At 34.5% G+C, this 19,921-nt stretch overlaps 1 protein-coding gene across 2 annotated transcripts in view; it reads left to right on the top strand.

Annotated features, from left to right (window-relative positions):
- Window positions 1-19,921, top strand: part of LOC111507428 (integrator complex assembly factor Brat1) — a 121,900-nt gene that overhangs the window by 78,659 nt on the left and 23,320 nt on the right. For both annotated transcript variants that reach the window (XM_023162723.2, XM_023162722.2), the window contains exon 3: window positions 9,536-10,986. In XM_023162723.2, the coding sequence (XP_023018491.1) occupies window positions 9,536-10,986 (1,451 nt within the window). The remainder of the gene's footprint in view (window positions 1-9,535; window positions 10,987-19,921) is intronic.

Genomic DNA, 19,921 nt, shown 5'->3' with positions numbered 1-19,921 from the left:
TCCCATTGACAGAAGCACCGTCAGTAAAATTAACAAAACATTTAAAGAAACCGGTGCAGTCAGCAAACATATTTTAAAAAATAATCACCGAAGAAGAAATTTAAACGAAGGTGCTGTTTTAGATTATTTTAGAAACCACCCATGGGGTAGTTTCATCGCAAAATGCTCGGTATTGGGCTACGGAAAATCCGCACTGGATCATAAATTGTAAAAGTCAATATTCCGAAAAAATTAACGTTTGGTGTGGTATAGTACAAAATAGAATAATAGGTCCATATTTTTTTGATGGAAACATAAACGGGCAAAATTTTTTGGAATTTCTAAATAACCAATTATCGGACGAAATAGATGAAATGCCTCTTGCGGAACAAGTAAATTTATATTTTCAGCTCGACGGCTGTTCCGTGCACAATTCGAGGATTGTTAAAGAGTGGCTAAATAACCAGTTTCCAAATCATTGGATAGGACGAGGTAGTGACTTAATTGAATGGCCACCTAGATCGCCTGATCTAACAATATTAGACTTTTTTCTGTGGGGTATTCTGACACAAAAAGTATACAGAACAAGACCAACGAATCGAGCTGAACTCATGCAAAGGATACGACAAGCTTGTGCCGAAATTACAGTTCAACAAATAAGAAATAGTGTAAACAATATTCGGAAGAGATACGATAAATGTATTGAACTTAATGGAGGTTTGGTAGAAGCCACAAAAATTTGAATGTTTAGTTTTAAATCAATGTTTATTTTAGTATCAGTTTTTTCTTAATGGCAATTAATTGTTGAATGAATACTTTGAAACTTGTTTGTATACATTTTGTTTTCATCAGCTATAGAAGAAGGTAGAGTAAGTTCAGAATCTTATAAAATGTGATTTTCCAGGTGCGCTGTTACAAAAGTACTATTATTTATTATTGGGAAACTTCCAAAAAGCTTACTAGTATGACCATTAATACTTCAAGATTCTATCAAGATTTGGTAAAAGCGCAATTGGGAGATCCCATGACATGAGATTCTGAACTTGGTCTACTACTGCGTAACTTGAAAATGAACTTTTAATTTTCTGTTATTCAATTATTCAATTTTTATTTTAATTTTCACTTCTCGTAACCTACACTCAAATGAATGATTTTAAGGGAATATTATCCACAAATCCAGTGGCGTAGTCAGATTTTTATTACAAAACGCTTGCACCACAAATCTCTCACATTACCATATTTTCAGGAGTTATAACTGTAGAACGCGTTGAGCTGTTGACTTCGGATTTTCACTGTACAAATTCACTGGTGTTCTACTTGGTGATGACAGTGTTGTCAGATCTCAAATATGTCTATAATCAATAAAAATTACAAACAAATACTTTGTTTCCAAAATTGAAGTTGTTGTAACTTCGTTGTTAACAAATATTTTTTAATGAAAATTTGACAGTTTTGATTTATAACGACTACGAATCCAGTGGTGTAGTCAAATTTGAAAACAAAAATTGCCTAATAAACTTTTGCCGTTTTTGACAAACAAAAAAACCATAGAGTGCCTTGGAAATGAAACTAAAATTGTGAAAGTTAGTGTCAAGATACAGTTTTTCATGCTTAATATTTCAATAAAAAAAATTGAGATTGATTGAAAAATGCACATTCTACAGGGGTGGTTCCATTTTAAATGGGTCACACTGTATATATATATATATATATATATATATATATATATATATATATATATATATAGATTGCTGACACAGTAAGTAGTTTGTTGATCTTAAAGGCTCCTCTGCAGGAATCTCTTGTATTTATATTAAAGATTATTCTGATAATTTTTTTTTGACATAAGAAAACTCTATTAAACCCATGTCATGTCATGATTATCGCATAATATACTGTAACTAGTGCTTCAAGATCAACATTTTCTTTTTTTAGAACTCTCATGGCGTATGTTACCGAGGATAGTTTATTGCAAAGGTTGTCTATCTGACTACTCCAACTTAAAGTGGCATCAATGCAGATGTTTGGAAACTTCACTGAAGTATTACAAATGATTTTTTTAATTGTGCATAATTATATTTTGTGGTGTTTACATACTGTTATTGACTAACTTATTCTTTAAAAAATAATCTTTGAATTGTTCTATTATTTTGTTACCCTTTTTTATAATATCAGGTAAGTTCGCACCTGTTACTAGGACAATATAAAGCAAATAATAGCTGGCTAGTTGCAAAAACACACCAAAACACTTAAGGAAGAAATTGAAACTCTTAGAAATGAGGTACAGATATTAAAAAGCAACAACATTGATCTGATTAAATTGCTAAATTGCTGACTAATCATACACAAACACCAAATGAAAATTTCGTAAATTGCAATGATATCGAAGATGAATCATTTAAGTCATATTCGTTAGGGAATACTGTTGTCGAGAGAAGTCAACACTTGGAAAAACTCGAATCTGAGATAGGCTGGACTGAAGTAAAGCATAGAAAGAAGCTACGAAAATGTCCTACAAATACCCAGACAAACCAAGGAGTGTCTAGTCGTCCACCGAGAACTGATAAAACCGATTCATTCCATGCATCAATTGTTGGATCGAATTCCAATATTACGGACGGGGATTTTGCTGGAGAAGACCCTATGCAGTGGCTGTATGTTGGACACTGTGAAAGGCAAACAACGGTCGGAAAAGTGGAGTCTTACCCTAAAAAAATCTCCAGGAAATAATTTTGATGTTACAAAACTTAATACTATTGGACGTTACTCGGCGTTTCGTGTGGGTGCTAATAAAGGAATGTTGGACATACTTTATAATTCTTCCTACTGGCCCGAAAAGGTACTGGTGAAACGTTTTAAGTTTTGGAATTCATTTCGAAACCAAAGAAAACAGAAAGATAACGATGAACTCTAATGGCTTGTCTCCAAATATAAACAAACCAAATCGCATGAATATATTACATATTAATGTTAGGTCATTAGACAGTAAACTTGCTGCACTGCAGGTAATTGCAGATACAGAAAATATTGGCATTTTATGTTTGTCCGGAACGTGGTGTTCCGATGAGAGTATCAATTCTATAATTCTATCTAATTATAATATTGCTAGTTATTTCAATAGACGAAAACATATCCACGGTGGTACCGTGATTTATGTTATTAAGAATATTAATTTAAAAAATTTGAAGTCTCCTAGAAATAACGATGATGAAATTGATACAGAACATTGTTTTATCAGTTTTACTTTCGGTAATGACAATTGCCTCATAAATATATTTAGGCCTCCAGGAGGTTCAGTTCACATTTTTATATATAGATTGTCTCAAATTTTGTCTTTTTTATCTAGACGCTTCAAACACATTATCATTTGCGGAGATATTAACATAGATAACCTAAATTTACATGCATGTTCGAAAACAGAAAAAGATAAAAATCTTTTCATTGATTTGCTTAGTAGTTATCAACTATATTTTGAAAATGACAAACCAAATAGAGTGTTTACGAATAAAAACAGCGATACTTCTATTTCACGAATCGATTATTTTGCCACAAATAATGAGAAAGTTGTAGAAATTGACGTAAGTGATCATTATGCTATGTTATTCGAGTTGCAAAGTTACGGTACACCTAATAATAATGCTATCAAAAAAAACGGCTCGAAAACCAAAGAAGGCTCAGGATGTGGAGTGTACTCCAGATCACTAAGCCTAAGGATTAAGTGGGGAATGGGAAGAAATACTAGCGTGGTCCAAACAGAACTGGCTGGTATCTCAATCGCCACAAAAGAAATAACCAAGAAAAGAATTTCTGGCAAAAACATAACAATATGCACTGATAGCAGACAAGCACTATTAGCCTTGAACAGACAGCGTGTTACTTCGGGGCTAGCACTAGAGTGCCACCAAGATTTAGTCAAAGCCTCGGTAGATAATAACATTATCTTAGGATAATGTTAATGTTAACCCACCTTAGGGTGGGTTAAAGGGCACGACAGGAGTAAAGGTAATCGCATTGCCGACTCTTTAGCCAAGGAAGCGGCTGGACTAAGAATTTTAGGACCCAGTGGCATCCACGGCCTGATGACTTCGACAATAGCGGAACTATTCAAATGTTACACCCATGCTCAATCCTTAAAGAGATGGGATGGAATCAAAGGATGTAATCTTGCCAGGATCACCTTGGGCGACCCTGGGAAGCTGGCGCCGAAGAAATATCTGGCGATGACCAGGAAAAATCTACGCCTTACAGTAGGATTTCTGACTGGCCACTGTCAGCTAAGGAAACACCCACATAATATGGGGCTAGTGGACACATCTCTATGCAGGATGTGTGAACAGGAAGATGAGACTGTCAAGCATGCCCTGTGCGAGTGTCCGGAGTTATCGTCAATGAGAGAGTGTGTGTTCGGCGAGTCTTGGCCTACACCTGCCGATATAAAGGAGATGTCTCCCAGCAACCTGTCCACCTTCCTGGAAAGGACAGGATGGACGATAACCTAGGAGGACAACTCTTCGGGAGGATGTACAGTGGGTCACATGTGGTCTAAGTGCGTGGGCTTACTCACCCTCCCTACTCTACAGATACAGAATGCTATCAAAAAGTTCTTAAGGAGACGCAACACGTGTGAAGGAAATCTTTCAAATTTGTGACAATTTCTAGATAATGAAACTTATAAATCCGTTTATGAAAAAAGATTTCACATCAATGAAATTAATCAGACATTTTTTCAATGTATTACTGTATGCTTCAAACTTGACATGTCCCTTCATGACATTCAAATATGACTCTCATATAACCAAAAATAAGTAGATTACTGAAGATATCAAGAAGGAAGGTAGACAACTGAGAGAACTTTATCGATTAACAAAAACATGATACAATTCTACCGAGATAAAAAAAAATAGCATGAAAATAGAAATATGTATGTGCAAAAGGAAATATTACCAGAACAAAATTTTTAGCCCAGAGAGTATACAAAGTCAAAAAAAGAAATGTGGAAAACTGTGAGTGAACTAACTGTAGAAAAAAATAAATAATATTCTAAGAAATGTACATTGGACATAAATTGATAGCGGATGAATTTATTACAGCTAACGAATTCGCCAAATATTATTCATCTGAAGTGCCAAATAGTTTGAAAAGATATTTTAAAGATGTCAACCTTTCGGGGACTATTGATCTTGTCGGTAATTTGGATAGTTTTTTTTAACCCTGTTATTCCATCGAAAGTTGACAATGTTATTCTTGGACTCAAACACAAAAATTCTACTGGCATGGACTGTCTCTCGACAGAAATAATCAAAGCCATTTCTGAGTATATATGTGAACCACTTGCATATATCATCAACAAATCTGAGGAAGACGACATTTTTCCAGATATTTTGAAAGTAGGAAAAATTGTTCCTCTCCTGAATAGAAATGATCCCTTGTTGATTGACAACTACCACCCAAGCAAAGTAATTGAATCATGTATCTACAGTGTGACCCATTTTTAATGGAAAAACCCCCCTAAAATTTGAAGTTCTGAATCGATCTTAATAATTTTTTTTTAATGTCAAGTACTAAAATGTCTGGGACAAAATTTGAAATGTTCATTAAAGTTTCAGGGCATACTACGATATTTTTTCTTAGTCGAAAATCGGGATTTTTTATTAGCGATTTTTTTATTGAAAAAAAAAACACTTAAATCAGAGTGCCTCTAAGTAAGTGTGACCAAAATTTCATGAAAAAATATCCATTATTGACAAAGTTATGACAACTCAAAAATTCGAAAACTCACACAGTCACAATATATCATTTTTTTAATGATTTCAAAATAAAGTACCATCAGATGGAAAAAAAAACAAATAGCGTAAATATTTTTAATGAAAATAACGGAATTACATTCACACAATTCAACTAACAATAAAGCAAAAAATTTTAATAAACGTAACTAATAACTAATTATTGAAATGTTTCGATTCAGTGCAACAAATAATTCTAACTCATATTCTAGTAGCCTCTACTAATCCACCACGTATTTCGATACATGTGTCGTAGCGCTTACGAATGTTTCTAATTACGTTCCTTAGTTCTTGAGGGCTAATATCTGCACATAACTGTCGAATTCTTGCATTCATTTCTATCTCTTGAGCGATTTATGCAAACCTTTTGTGTGAGAAGTCCCCAGAGAAAAAAGTCCAAACCTGTGAGGTCTGGAGATCTGGGTGGCCACTCTATAAACGGACTACCACGGCCTATCCATCGGTTTGGAAAATGTTTGTTAAGCCATTGCCTCACAGCTCTGGTATAATGAACTGAACACCCATCTAACTAGACAATTAAATTCGATCGTTCATTGATTGGCAGCTCGTGAATAGCATCCCAAAACTCTGTGTATAAAAATTCTAGAAACCTCTGCGCATTAATAATAACGTGTATGGGATGTTCCACAGATATTCTTGGAGAAAACTGTAACAATACTGTTTTTTCTGCATTGACCATAAGTTAATTTCTTTGACACCACTTTGACAAATTCTGACTTATAACATTCCATTCTTCTTGAAGTTCCGAAGGACTGTCAGCTTCTGCGAAAATATAAGTATCATCGGCAAAAAGAATTATCGTAGTATGCCGATATGTTGTGGTAAATCATTTATGTATAGTAAAAACATTCGGAGCGCCAGCTCATTCCACCCAGGAAGTTTCTAGGAAACTTGTCGAACTCTTCGACGATCGTTGGTTTAGGCGTTTAGGGCCGTGGGATTGGCCACCTAGATCACCCGATCTCACGCCACTCGACTTTTTTTATGGGGGGTTTCAAAAGAAAGGGTATACAGTACTCCAGTGTCTACCAAAGAAGAATTGCGACGGCGAATAGTGCGGAGTATTGAAGATCTGGATCCCCAGAAAATTGAAAAAGCAACCACAAGTCGCGTACAAAAAAAAACATTTCAAAGTGTTTAGAATGTAATGGACAGCATTTTCAACATTTATTGTGAAAATGTGATATTTTGTTTATAATTTTGTTATTTTGAATCATCCTATTCTGGTTATTGTCTGTACTTTCACATGTTTCAGCTCACAAAATCTTACTTTTTACCTAGAAATGACTGATTTTTGGTACAGTTGTTCCCTGGAAACTTTGAGCCATAGTTAAGGAAATTATTTTGTAACCTTACAAACTTCCTCTCGTTCATTGGTGTTAATTCAGGATACATTTGGTTGAGTTTTTTACACGTTCTGACAATGATTTGATAACTTTGTTCATGTATATAATGAATAATTTCATAAAAACTTCGTTTGAATAATCGATATTCGCATTCATTTTGGAAGATGATTCGAAACACCGTCGATAACTCTTTGTGAATTACTTATAAAAGTAATCGAACTGCTATAAGCTTGATGATTCCACTGCTACCTTAATCCAAATTCTAAAAAAAAATAATGTCACTAGAAGAAGCGACTTTATTGAGAAAACTTGACGATTTAGGTATAGGGATATGATATATCATCTTGAAGCATTTTTCACCATCTTTCAATTTACCGAGTAATATACAGGGGGTTTCATTTGAAAAAATGAACTTTTGACTACTTTTATGCACAATGGAAATAATAGTAATTTCAGCACGCCCTATATGATATGGAGTTGATTTCTTGGTGTTATTTGAATATTTCGAGTTTGTCCAAACAATCCTCAAAATATCAACTTTTCATGAATTGAGAGTACCTACTGATGTACTTAATTTCAATTAAGGCTATGTTTTGGACCATATTTAGCACAATTCATTTTTCATCTCGAAAACAGATAGAGATAGGTATTGGACATTATCAACTAAAAAGTATCAAAATACCAGAGCAATTCCAAAAATGTATTAATATACAGGGTGTTTCATTCAAAAAAATAAAGTTGCTAGGACTTTTTGATGGAAGTGGCAACGCCGCAATGCTGAAAATATTTCAGACCGATAGAACAGGTAAGGAAATGTAAGAGGTGAAATTTTCAGAAAAATCATGTTTTGCGTTTTCCAGAAACGTCTAACCTATCATCGACCGTGAGTCATTGGCCATTCTGTGCATATGAAAGAGACCTATGAAAACCTAGAAATAATGTTGAATGAAATTGGCTATTTGGCTCATGGTTGGATGATATGTGGTGGCTTGAAAGTAACATGCATGCTTCTTGGTCAGCAAGGCGATTTTACCAAATTTCCATGTTTTTGTGTGAATGGGACAGTAGAGCAAGGGATCAATATTGGTGCAGAATGGACTGGCCTGTGACGAAGTCTTTGAAACCCGGCGAGAAGAACATTCTCCGCAGAAACCTTGTAGATCCTAAAAACATTCTCTTACCACCTCTACATATGAAATTGGGCCTCATAAAACAGTTTGTAAAGGCATTTCCTGAAGGTCATCTTGTTTCAAGTACCTGTGTAAGAAATTTCCAAACCTTTCGGAGGCTAAACTTAAATAAGGCGTCTTTGTAGGACCCGACTTTCGAAAAATGATGTTTGATGTAAACTTCGAAACCACAATGACCATACCTGAGAAAGAAGCATGGATATCATTCAAGTTAGTTGTTACAAAATTCTTAGGAAATGCAAAAGACCCAGAATATCGTACCATTGTAGCTAACAGGTTGAAGAATTTTAAGAAACTAGGATGTTTGATGAGCCTGAAAGTCCACTTTTCGAACAGTCATCTTAATTACTTCTCGGAAAGTTTGGGAGATGTTAGGAGCAGGGTGAGCGTTTTCACCAAGATATTAAATTGGTGAAAAAACGATACCAGGGCCGCTGGAACATCAACATGATGGGAGACTACTGTTGGTCACTTCACCGTGAAGCTCAATAAGTGACTCATCGCAGAAAAAGCTACACAAGAAACTTCAAAGAAAAAAGAGAAACTAAGTATAAACCAATTCCATGTGGCTAGTGAAACCTACATTACAACACTGTATCATTATTTCAAGTAACCTACTGTAAATAAAAACTATGATAGTGATTTAACAAAGTGTGTCATTAATTTCACCATATACCGTACAGATTTTGAATTACATAAAAAAAATCAATTTCTCAAAAACTATGGATGATACAAAAAACTAAGACCATATTTGGATTCAGTTTTTAAAGTAAACAAAGTTATCAAAAACATTTTTTGTTGGTCTGTGTAATTAGAGAGCGTCTTTACTTCTTAAATCAAAATTTGACGGCCACCAGTAAAGATTTGTATTCGAGAATGCATATTTTCGAAAAACATGCTATAACTTAAAAACGATAATAGAAATCGATATGCGGTTTTCATCAATGATTTTGTCATAAAATTTGACCCGCAGACAAAGCTAACAATTTTCATCTATCTAGTTTGAAAACAGTAGTTGCCCTTTAAAAGTATACAATTTGCCCACTCTACACTAATTAGTGCACATGCATTGGTGCATTCATTTCCATTATTAATTGGTGTAGACGTAGATAGCTGAAAATGTTTTCTTCCAATCAATAATTTGTATGATTAGATGAAAAATTCATGATAAAAAATAGATACGAGTGAATTTCTGATGAAAGTTTTCTTTTTTCAGAGTTTGTACCTGGCTGTTGGCAGAATGACATTCGAAACTACCTTTCGAAAACCTGGCTCAAAACAGCAATTTCAAAATGGAAACTCCATGGAGTTCCTCCCAATCCATCGGTTTTGAAATTCGCAATGAACATTATTATATGGATGTGTGGAAGAAAGCAAACGTTTGAGTTGTTACTTGAAGATAATTTACTCTTAAACTCAATCTCAATTTTATTTAAATTCATAGATTTTGGTATGGGAGAAGAATATGATGTATTTGTGAAGTTGGTGTCTTCCATGGCTGATTATGAATCCAGTTTACAAATACTATTGTATCCAAGATATTGGAATACTATTATGCGGCTGGGAATTGCTTATAGTTCTCGAAACATGTCGACTTCAACTAGCAAGTGCGTTGCTAAGATCGTCAGAAAATCTGCTTCACTAGATGAATTTTCGAGTAAATCGATAGTATATGAAATGGTGTGGCCTTTTATCGGAGCTTCAGATAGAAAATCAGAATTTGTTGAACCGATAAGGACAGTTGCAAACCATGAATTGATCTTTCTCAGTTTACACTTCATAGTCGACGTTCTGGAGAATTTACTGGAATATCAGATAACCATGAATAAACAAGAAATTTTTGGACTATCTACAGAAAGAAATCATATGGTGAAATATGTGCACAGAATGTTAAAAACTCACACTAACGATGAATTGATTCAAGATTTATGTAAAGTACTAGTAATTTTATGCTTCGCAGACATACATATTGGAATGAATGACAAAAATGGGAAGTACCATACTATGAAAAATTTGCCAAGGAAAATATTCAAATTGTTGTATGACATTGACTCAAATGTGTCACTGAAAAATACTTTGAACTTAATCAATACGTGCGTTACTTATTGGGACATATTGCATAAGAAACTTCCAGATATTTTAAAAACCGAGTACAAAATAAGTCTGTCCCCAAAATGTCAATTGGCATTTTTATTGGCATATAACGCCACTATTAATAGATTCAGAACGTTCAATCTGGCTTTATCAAAATATGTAGAGGAGGATTCTCTGCGTTTCCAATATTCTAAAGTATCAAAATCCATACTACCGGAAGTTCGGAGAATGTTTTACAAATGGAAAGACAATTCAAATCAGTACCTCGGCTTCTCTCAAGGAATCCTTACCCTGCAACATCTTATAAAGTCAATAAAGCAGTATAACACAGTTCAGGCGATTTGTATCTTCCAATTTTTGATTTACAATTTCAAAGACATTTGTCAAATCATGAAGACGAGAACAAATCTAGTTACATCTCTTTTCAATCAACCCGAGTACATGACTATTCTATTTCAATGTATTACAGCATTCATCGAATATCTGCCTTATTCTTGGTACCATTCTGTTGAAGCCCTCAATATACTGGACTTCATCTATGATTTTTTGGTTTTCCTGGATTGGCCTGCAGATGTAAGTAAATGTGTGTACGTGTTTATATTATAAAACAAACTCCCGTCATATATGTCTGTGTAAACACGATATACTAAAAATCTACTGACGGAGTGATTGGAGAGAAAAGTTTTTGTTCGAAAAAATGGTCACATGTAATATAATATTTGGAAAGATATATATATATATATATATATATATATATATATATATATATATATATATATATATATATATATATATATATATATAGAATAGTAGTTTTTCGGGGATTCGGTCTGATTAGAATAAATATTTACTCTTTTTAGCTGCCCGAGCTTTCGCTAATGTTTATTAGCTTTATCGAGGGCTGTAATATAAAAAGGACATAATAAATATATATATATAAAACATAATAATAGTAACACAGTATAAATCCCCATAATGAACGATAATAAAAATTTGAAAAAGTATTTCACATTATTCAATGTCAAAAAGTTGTCATTTTGATGTTGAAGACTTCTTTCAAAATTGAAATTTTCAAATTGAATATTCTCAAATAGCACAGGTATTCTGTTTTATCCGTTATTATGTTATATATATATATATATATATATATATATATATATATATATATATATATATATATATATATATATTTATCATGTCCTTTTTATATTACAGCCCTCGATAAAGCTAATAAACATTAGCGAAAGCTCGGGCAGCTAAAAAGAGTAAATATTTATTCTAATCAGACCGAATCCCCGAAAAACTACTATTCTATACATACATACGGTCGTTACACTATCAATTATATATATATATATATATATATATATATATATATATATATATATATATATATATATATATATATATATATATATATATATATATATATATATATCGAGTTAAATACGTTAGTCCTCTTAAGCATTCACACAATATAATTCAATTGTATTTTAGGTTAGGTTAGGTCCAAAGTGAGTGGGTCTATTCGACCCTCCACCGCAACCCGCGAGGGTTTATTGTGGCTCACATCTATTCACATTCGGTCAAATAAACCCAGCTTCCTAACGATGCCGATTAGTTTGTATGGTGAGTGGTCTCTCAGATTAAATGGGAAGAGTACTCTAAGAGTACTCTAAAAGTTTGATTCGGTCCCTAACGGGGCATGCACAAAGTATATGCTCTGCTGTTTTATCGTTAATGAGGTAGTCTGATAGTCAAGTTGAATATTCCCTCCTTGATACCCGCGACAACCTTCCCATATGAGAATTTTTGCACGTCAGCTACACCTGACGATGCCAAGTTTTACCACAAATCCTTCAACATGCCCATTAGGACAGTCTGGCTTTGTTTACAACTTTTTTCAAGTAAGCTTTCGATTTCTAGATGAGTTTTTGATACAGGATATTTCACCTCCATTCCAAATGGAATGACCCCACCATCTGCTCCCTCAGGCACCAACTGTGAACAACGTCTATGGTGCTTTGGATTATATTACAAGTTACCCTTTCCAACGTGGACCTTGCCAAGATGACAAGACTATCCATCAGGAGCGACCACAGAAAGGGAGATAGTTAGCTTATCTCAGGTCAGAAGTGAGTTGGCCTATTCGTTCCCCCACCGCAACTCGCAAGGGTTTATTGTGGCTCACATCTATTCACATTCGGTCAAATAAACCCAGCTTCTTAACGATGCCGATTAGTTTGTATGGTGAGTGGTCTCTCAGATTGAATGGGAAGAGTACTCTAAGAGTACTCTAAAAGTTCGATTCGGTCCCTAACGGGGCATGCACAAAGTATATGCTCTGCTGTTTTATCGTTAATGAGGTAGTCTGATAGTCAAGTTGAATATTCCCTCCTTGATACCCGCGACAACCTTCCCATATGAGAATTTTTGAACGTCAGCTACACCTGACGATGCCATAGATTCAGCCGTGCAGGGCTTTTTTGCCTCTGGTTCAGGTGAATCATCATTTGAGCGCAAACGCAAGGTTCAGTTATTGGATCCCGAGTTGGGGAGTTGAGAAGCTTTCGCTCCTGAACTAAAATTACAGAGAGGTCAGTTGGAGTCGTAAATTCGACATCCATCTCCTCTGCAGGCTCGCTCCTGAACTAAATTCACAAGGAGGTCAGTTGGAGTGGTAAATTTGACATCCATCTCCTCTGCAGGAGGAAACATTCGATTGCGGGTGCCTTATCAGCGTAGAAGGCTCCGTTATGAAAATGCATGATGGACCTTCCCTCTTCAGCTACTTATGAGACCCTTCATGGACCCCGGAGTAACCAAAGAATCTGGCATTCAGTATTCAGAAAAGATGTAGCATCAGATTTAGTTCGAGAGCTTCTCAGTTCGTCATCAATTCTTCATCCTGTAAACAAACTTTGAAAGCTAAGTGGTGTAGCTAGGAAGCGACTTATCACTCTTATAAAAATAGTATAACTTAAGAATCTGCCTTACACCAAAGTCTTGAGTAGGAGAAGCAGAATTTGCATCATAAGAAAAAACAAACTGCCTCTGAGCGTGTCAACACACATTTACGCTCAAACAATGATCAACCCGAAACAGTGCGATAAAAATCTGCATAGCTAAATCTGGTATATCTTCAGGTACAAATGCTATCATTTCGCAAAGTTGCAACCTTCTTCATATATTTGATTCTGATTAACCAAAAGTTCAAATTTATTGGCAGCTAATATTTCGAAAACCTTTGTGTCAAATACCAAAGTTCAATATACAAGAGAAAATTATAAATACTCGCTACACAAGTTTCACAATGGCTGCCTAAAAAATCTCAGATGTGTGTAAACATAACAAAAAAAATTTACAGGATGTTACGAAACACAATGTTCAAGAAAAAATACACTACAGTTCAACGATGTGGTGGTCTAACGTTTTAACATGTGATTTCAATTAGGAAAGTATACCGAGTGTATACTTTCGGATGTATTTTGTGTATCGGATCCAATTAGGATCCGATACACAAAATACATCGGTCAAGAAAAACATGATCGCGTGTGTTATGTCATTGAGAAATATATATGCATATATATACAGAGTGTATGCGAAAAAACATGAAGTTTTTCTATTGTCATTCAGTGACTTGGGTCACTATCATCGACGAGGGAATACATCCGCACCAGTTATCGTCGAAGGGTGACCAATATGTGAATCAACGAAGTTCGGGATCTTTACGATTCATAGAAAAATAAACACGGTTTATAAATATTTGAGATATAAGAATACTAATTGTGTCCACATCAAGGAGAGTCCAAATCTACAATAAAATGGTCATTTTCCGGTTTTCACTTCCGATCGTCTGATTTCAATGGTTTTGACATCAATGGATTCGTCTCGATGTCAAGAAATATCTTCACGCATTTTCATGAGACTAATAGACATAGACGGCTAACTTCATTGATATTGATTCACAACACAACAAAGTTTTTGTTTCGGGGTTGAAATTAGATGATTTAATGTATTTCCACGTGTTAAAACCGAAAGTGACCATAAAAATTATATATAGCTCTTGTTTTCAAGATATAGTATCATTATATATTGAGTTACTGTATATTGAGTTTTCAACAAATGAAATATTTCATCACCAACAGTTGGTACACATATTTGTTTACATAACACCCCTCTCATCAGCTGTTCTTAAGTAGCAAACATAACCTATGTGAGTTTGTCAATTGTACGCACGTGGTTGCTATTGAAATTATCGTGTGAAGTTGATTTTTAAATTAATTTAAGTGCTGATCTGAAATGCCTCGAAAGTGTGTGAATTCTGTCGATAGCTTTTGCTATATATGTGGTGAAATAACATTTAAGGCTCAGAAACGTAAAATGACACCTATCGTTAAGACAGCCTATGAACATTATTTTGGTGTGAAAGTTGGGGACCAAGATAAATCATGGGCTCCTCATATATGTTGTAATTCTTGTTCCGTCATATTGCGAGAGTGGCTGAAAAATAAAAACCGGGCAATGGCTTTTGCAGTACCTATGGTTTGGCGTGAGCCTACCAATCATACAGACGACTGTTATTTCTGCTTAACTCCTCCCATTAAGCAAGGTTTATCTATGAAGAAAAGAGGAACGGTTAAATACCCTAATCTCCCATCTGCTCTTCGGCCTGTACCACACTCAGACAATTTGCCAGTCCCTTCTCCACCCCAAAACTATGAAATTTTAGAGGAAGGTGATGAAGACTGTTTAGAAGGAGCAACCCATCCTTCTACATCCTATGACCCTGATTTTGAGGTAAGCGATAGGTCTAGTGATCCGCACAGAATTAGTCAAGCAGAGTTGAGTGACCTTATAAGAGATCTTCGCTTGTCTAAGGAAAAGGCTGAGCTGTTAGGGTCAAGACTACAACAGTGGAATCTTCTAAAACATGATGTGAAAATATCTCAGTACAGACAGCGTCAAAAAGATTTGCTATGAAAACACTTCTCCAATCAATCAAATATGAACAACACAAGTGGCACATCTGTGGTGACCTGAAAGTCATTGCTATACTCCTAGGAATGCAATTAGGGTTCACCAAGTACTGTTGTTTTTTGTGTCTGTGGAACAGTCGGGATAGAAAATCTCACTATAAAAAAATGAAATGGCCTACACGAGACCTAAACCCTAATGAGAAAAATGTAGTTTACGAGCCACTTGTAGATCCTAAGGATGTTCTCCTTCCCCCATTACATATTAAGTTGGGACTAATGAAAAACTTTGTGAAGGCCATGGACCAGGAAGGACAAGCTTTTAAGTACTTGAGGACAAAGTTTCCCAGGTTGAGTGATGCTAAAGTCAAGGAAGGCATCTTTATTGGGCCTCAAATCCGTGAAGTCGTAAATGATCCTGCTCTTGACATGATTTTAACAGGAAATGAAAAAAGAGCCTGGGAAGCCTTTAAGGGGGTTGTACATGGGTTTTTAGGTAACAAAAGAGATGATAACTTCACAGCATTGGTTAAAGAGCTTCTTCAAGCTTACCACCAACTTGGATGCAACATGTCCTTAAAAATTCATTTTCTTCACTCTCATCTTAATTTCTTCCCACAAAACTGTGGAACTGTGAGTGACGAACATGGAGAAAGATTCCATCAAGACATTGCCTTAATGGAACAGAGATATCAGGGCCGTTGGAATGAAGCAATGCTTGCAGACTACTGCTGGTCTGTGTGTAGGGATGCTCCAGAAGTGTTTTATAAAAGACAAGCTAAACGACAGCGATCTTACAATGAATCGGATGGACTTAATTGAAATTTGGTGGTACAAACTTCTTTTATTTGTCAAAACACTAAGAATAATGTTTTTTTTTTTTTAATTTTGTACTTAAAATATTCTAAAAGAAACATAACAATATTGTTTTATGTACTTTCACTTTTCACGTATAGTATAACTACTCTTTAAGATTAAGTACTGTGTATCTCAAAAACCAGAGCTAATAAAAATTTTTCATTGTTATTTTCGTTTTTATCACCTCAAAATTAGTAGAAATTGACTAATTTAGTGTAGGAAACATTCAAAAAATATTTTTTTGTTGTGTTGTATAGAAAATGATGCAGGTACTCTGAAGGATGAAGGTACTCTAACCTCACATTTCCTACTGGAGAACATGAAAATGAAAATCATTGGTATGTATCATGCATTTTATCCATTCATATAAAGACTCATATTCATTCATATTGAGACTGCAGCTGAATAGACTGTCTTTGGAATAATGCATACAGAACAGTTTGTCTTTCTTGAATTTCGAAACAGTCCTCCATGAATCTTCGAAGTTTTCCAAATTCGCAACTGCTGTGTAATTATTGAATCCAGAAAGACTTTCTTCTGATGCCACGCACATATAGATTTTCTTTGAGAATGCTGTCTAGTGTATGATATTCCATGAAGTTCGAAGAATATTTCAAACTATCCTTTTTTCCACGTATCGTCTTTGCTCAAGAAGAAGAATGATTTTGGCAAATTATCGATCTCAATGGCAATCTCTTTGGATTGGAATTGTTGCTCAACAGCAAATCTTTGGATATCAATCGATGAAAAACTTAGAGTTGATTTTCCTTCTCAACAATTTTGCTGAGTGGGAGGTGCTCAATGACAGTGTAGTGCACAATGATGCAATAGGCTTCAGTATTTTGGAGAAATCCTTCAGATGCCTCGATTTCAAGTTTCTTATCAACACTGGAACTCTCGATGCTTTTAACCTTTCTAGAACAATGGATAACAAAGAAAGATTTTATTGTGATGGCAGTGAAAGTGAGAAGGGGGTTATGTTGATTAGTAATTTTATAGCTGAGACCGAAATAAGGTAGTTGAAATAAGCTTCCGAGAAATTTCCCTTAGCAAAATTCAGATGCATATTTTTTTTGGCGTAATTGTCGCCATTTAAAGTCAACGTTATAGGTACTTATTGGTAAAATTTAAATGATTGAATATTCTTGGATCATGATTGGTTTTGGTTAATCATAATCTTTTTGGAAACATACAACCACATAGCGAAGGCTTTCGAGAAACGATGAAGTCTTGACAGCCCATATTTCATTCCAATAATTTTTCTAAAAAAAGGTTGGTTGAGTAACAGGATCAATTTTTTCTTTAAAAACCAATTGTTTGCAACAACCAAATTTCCGAGACAACACAAAACGACATGAAACCAACGAATGATTTTATCTGTGACTCTGTTACTTATCAAATTGAAATATGCAGTATTAAGACCTTCTAGTGTTAACACTATCACAATTGATGATATGTATCATTTCGCGCAAAAGTCTTTTGGATGAATATTGTTCAATATTCAGAGTAATTGGATGATCAGAATAAAAAAAGTGTCCATATTATTTTTCATGTTCAACGAGAGCTCTGGGGTTTTTATATTCAGTTTCTTAGAGTCTCCCATGTGTTCTTAAACTTGTATTCGAAGATACCGTCCGGTTTGACCAACATATCAGTTGTGACAGCTTCCACAGTTCAATTTTTACACCCTATTGGATTCTATTTCTTGTGGTGTTTTTGTTTTTTGTTTCGAGAAAAAAATGCTTTCAACTGTATTCAGTGAAAACTGATTTTCCTAGAGACCTTATTAGAAAAATAATTAAATAAAGAAGTTTCTCATCCCAAAATACATTGGTGAAACCCAAAGATAACAAAATTTTATTTGAAGAAAATGTATCTGATGAACTTGGAATGCTACTCAGTACCGAACAAATGGAAGTGGCCTTTTCAGATGAAAATACAGTAAGACATCATTTCTTCTCGAAACAAAAAATAAAAGCACCACAAGAAATACAATCCAATATAGTGTACAAATTGAACAATGAAAGCTGTCACGAATGCTATGTTAGTCAAACCGGACGATATCTTAAAAACACGAGTTTCAGAACACATGAGAGACTCTAAGAAATTGAATATGAAAACCCCACAACTCTCGTTGAACATGAAAAACAATATCGACACATTTTTTATTTTGATCATCCAACTATTCTAGATGTTCAACCATATGTATACAAAAGACTTTTGAGGGAAATGATACATATTCTCAAATGTGATAGTGTTAACTTTAGAAGAGATGTCGATGGCCTCAATACTACATATTTCAAGTTGATAAGTAAAATACTTTAATAATTTATTCTTTTTTCATTCTTTTTCTTTCCGCCATTGATTAAAAAACAAACACAACCTTATCAGAACCACAGATAAAATCATTCGTTTGTTTCATGTCGTTTTGTGTTGGTGTTGTCTCGGAAATTTGGCTATTGCAATGTTCTTTTTTTTTTTTTTCAAATATGTATCTTATATGACAGATGGTTTTTAAAATAGTAAAACTATCAACACGAAAAAACTAATTTTCCTAAAAATTCATTTTTTCAGAGCCCTGAAGAAAAATTCAATTGAATTCGAAACATCGGCAAGAAAACAATTGTTTTTTCAAGAAAAAATTGATCCTGTTATCCAACCAACCTTTTTTCAGACACTGATAATTGAAAACATTCAAAAAATGTTCAATGATTATGAGCATGTTGAATGTTGAAGATATAATTTGAATGATGCTTACGTTAATGGGTGAAGTCCATTCTGGATGGTCAAGTGCTTATAGATATGGATAGTTAAAAACCATACTTTCCCTTCAATTCCAATTTCTTCGTTGCGAAAATCAGTGAGCCTAGAATGTTGGTCTAGCACTTGCAGTGTAATGTTTATTTCGTTTGTATGAGAAATGGGTAGAAACATGAGATGATTTGACGTTTCATCAATGGCATATCAGGGATCAACATCAACAGCAAATTCGTATATCGAATGTTGCTATATATGTGTGTGGTACGTACTTTAATAATATCCACAGGTTGATTGGATGCGTAATGTACGTTTGGTTTGAGAAGGACAGACAAAAACCATAGAATGTGGGCAGGTGGAAAATCAATCGAGTATTAATATTTCGATTTAAGCACAAAAAATTCTTGGGATTTTCCTCGTACGATATAGGCAAAATATATTTACTGATTTGGAACCCAATCGAATGGGCAGATTGAAATCGATGGAAAGTGTCGAGAAACGACTAAGAGTTAGTACCATAGACATGACTGATACATTTCCCACATAAACACACTTCAAATAATGATTATAAACAACAACATATGAATGGAATGTAAAATTTATCCATACCATAAAAACATTTTTTTCGTAAGCTTACTGGGTCAGTATACAATGCTTTTTGGAGCGATGACGCAGATGATATTGACATGGTGAAATAATCTGCAGAGCGAATCGATTTATCTAGTCCTTTGGTGACATATGTCATACATCCAATAATTTCCAGGGTCCTGCATGTCTTATCAAAGACTCGATTGACAAAGCTTTCAGGTCAGAAATCCAGTATTTTGTTTTCAGTCGTAGACATTGAGATATAGAAACTTCAGGCAGAGATGTTAACAGTTATTCTGATACTGATCATTATGATATGTAATTGTTAA

This window comes from Leptinotarsa decemlineata, unplaced genomic scaffold (genome assembly GCF_025532065.1).
Source record: "Leptinotarsa decemlineata unplaced genomic scaffold, Ldec_3_MD MMD2_tig00078363_RagTag_RagTag, whole genome shotgun sequence".
NCBI classification, from domain to species: Eukaryota; Metazoa; Arthropoda; class Insecta; order Coleoptera; family Chrysomelidae; genus Leptinotarsa; species Leptinotarsa decemlineata.
The sequence above is the reverse complement of the archived record's forward strand: the minus strand, read 5'-3'. Positions and strand labels throughout refer to the sequence as shown.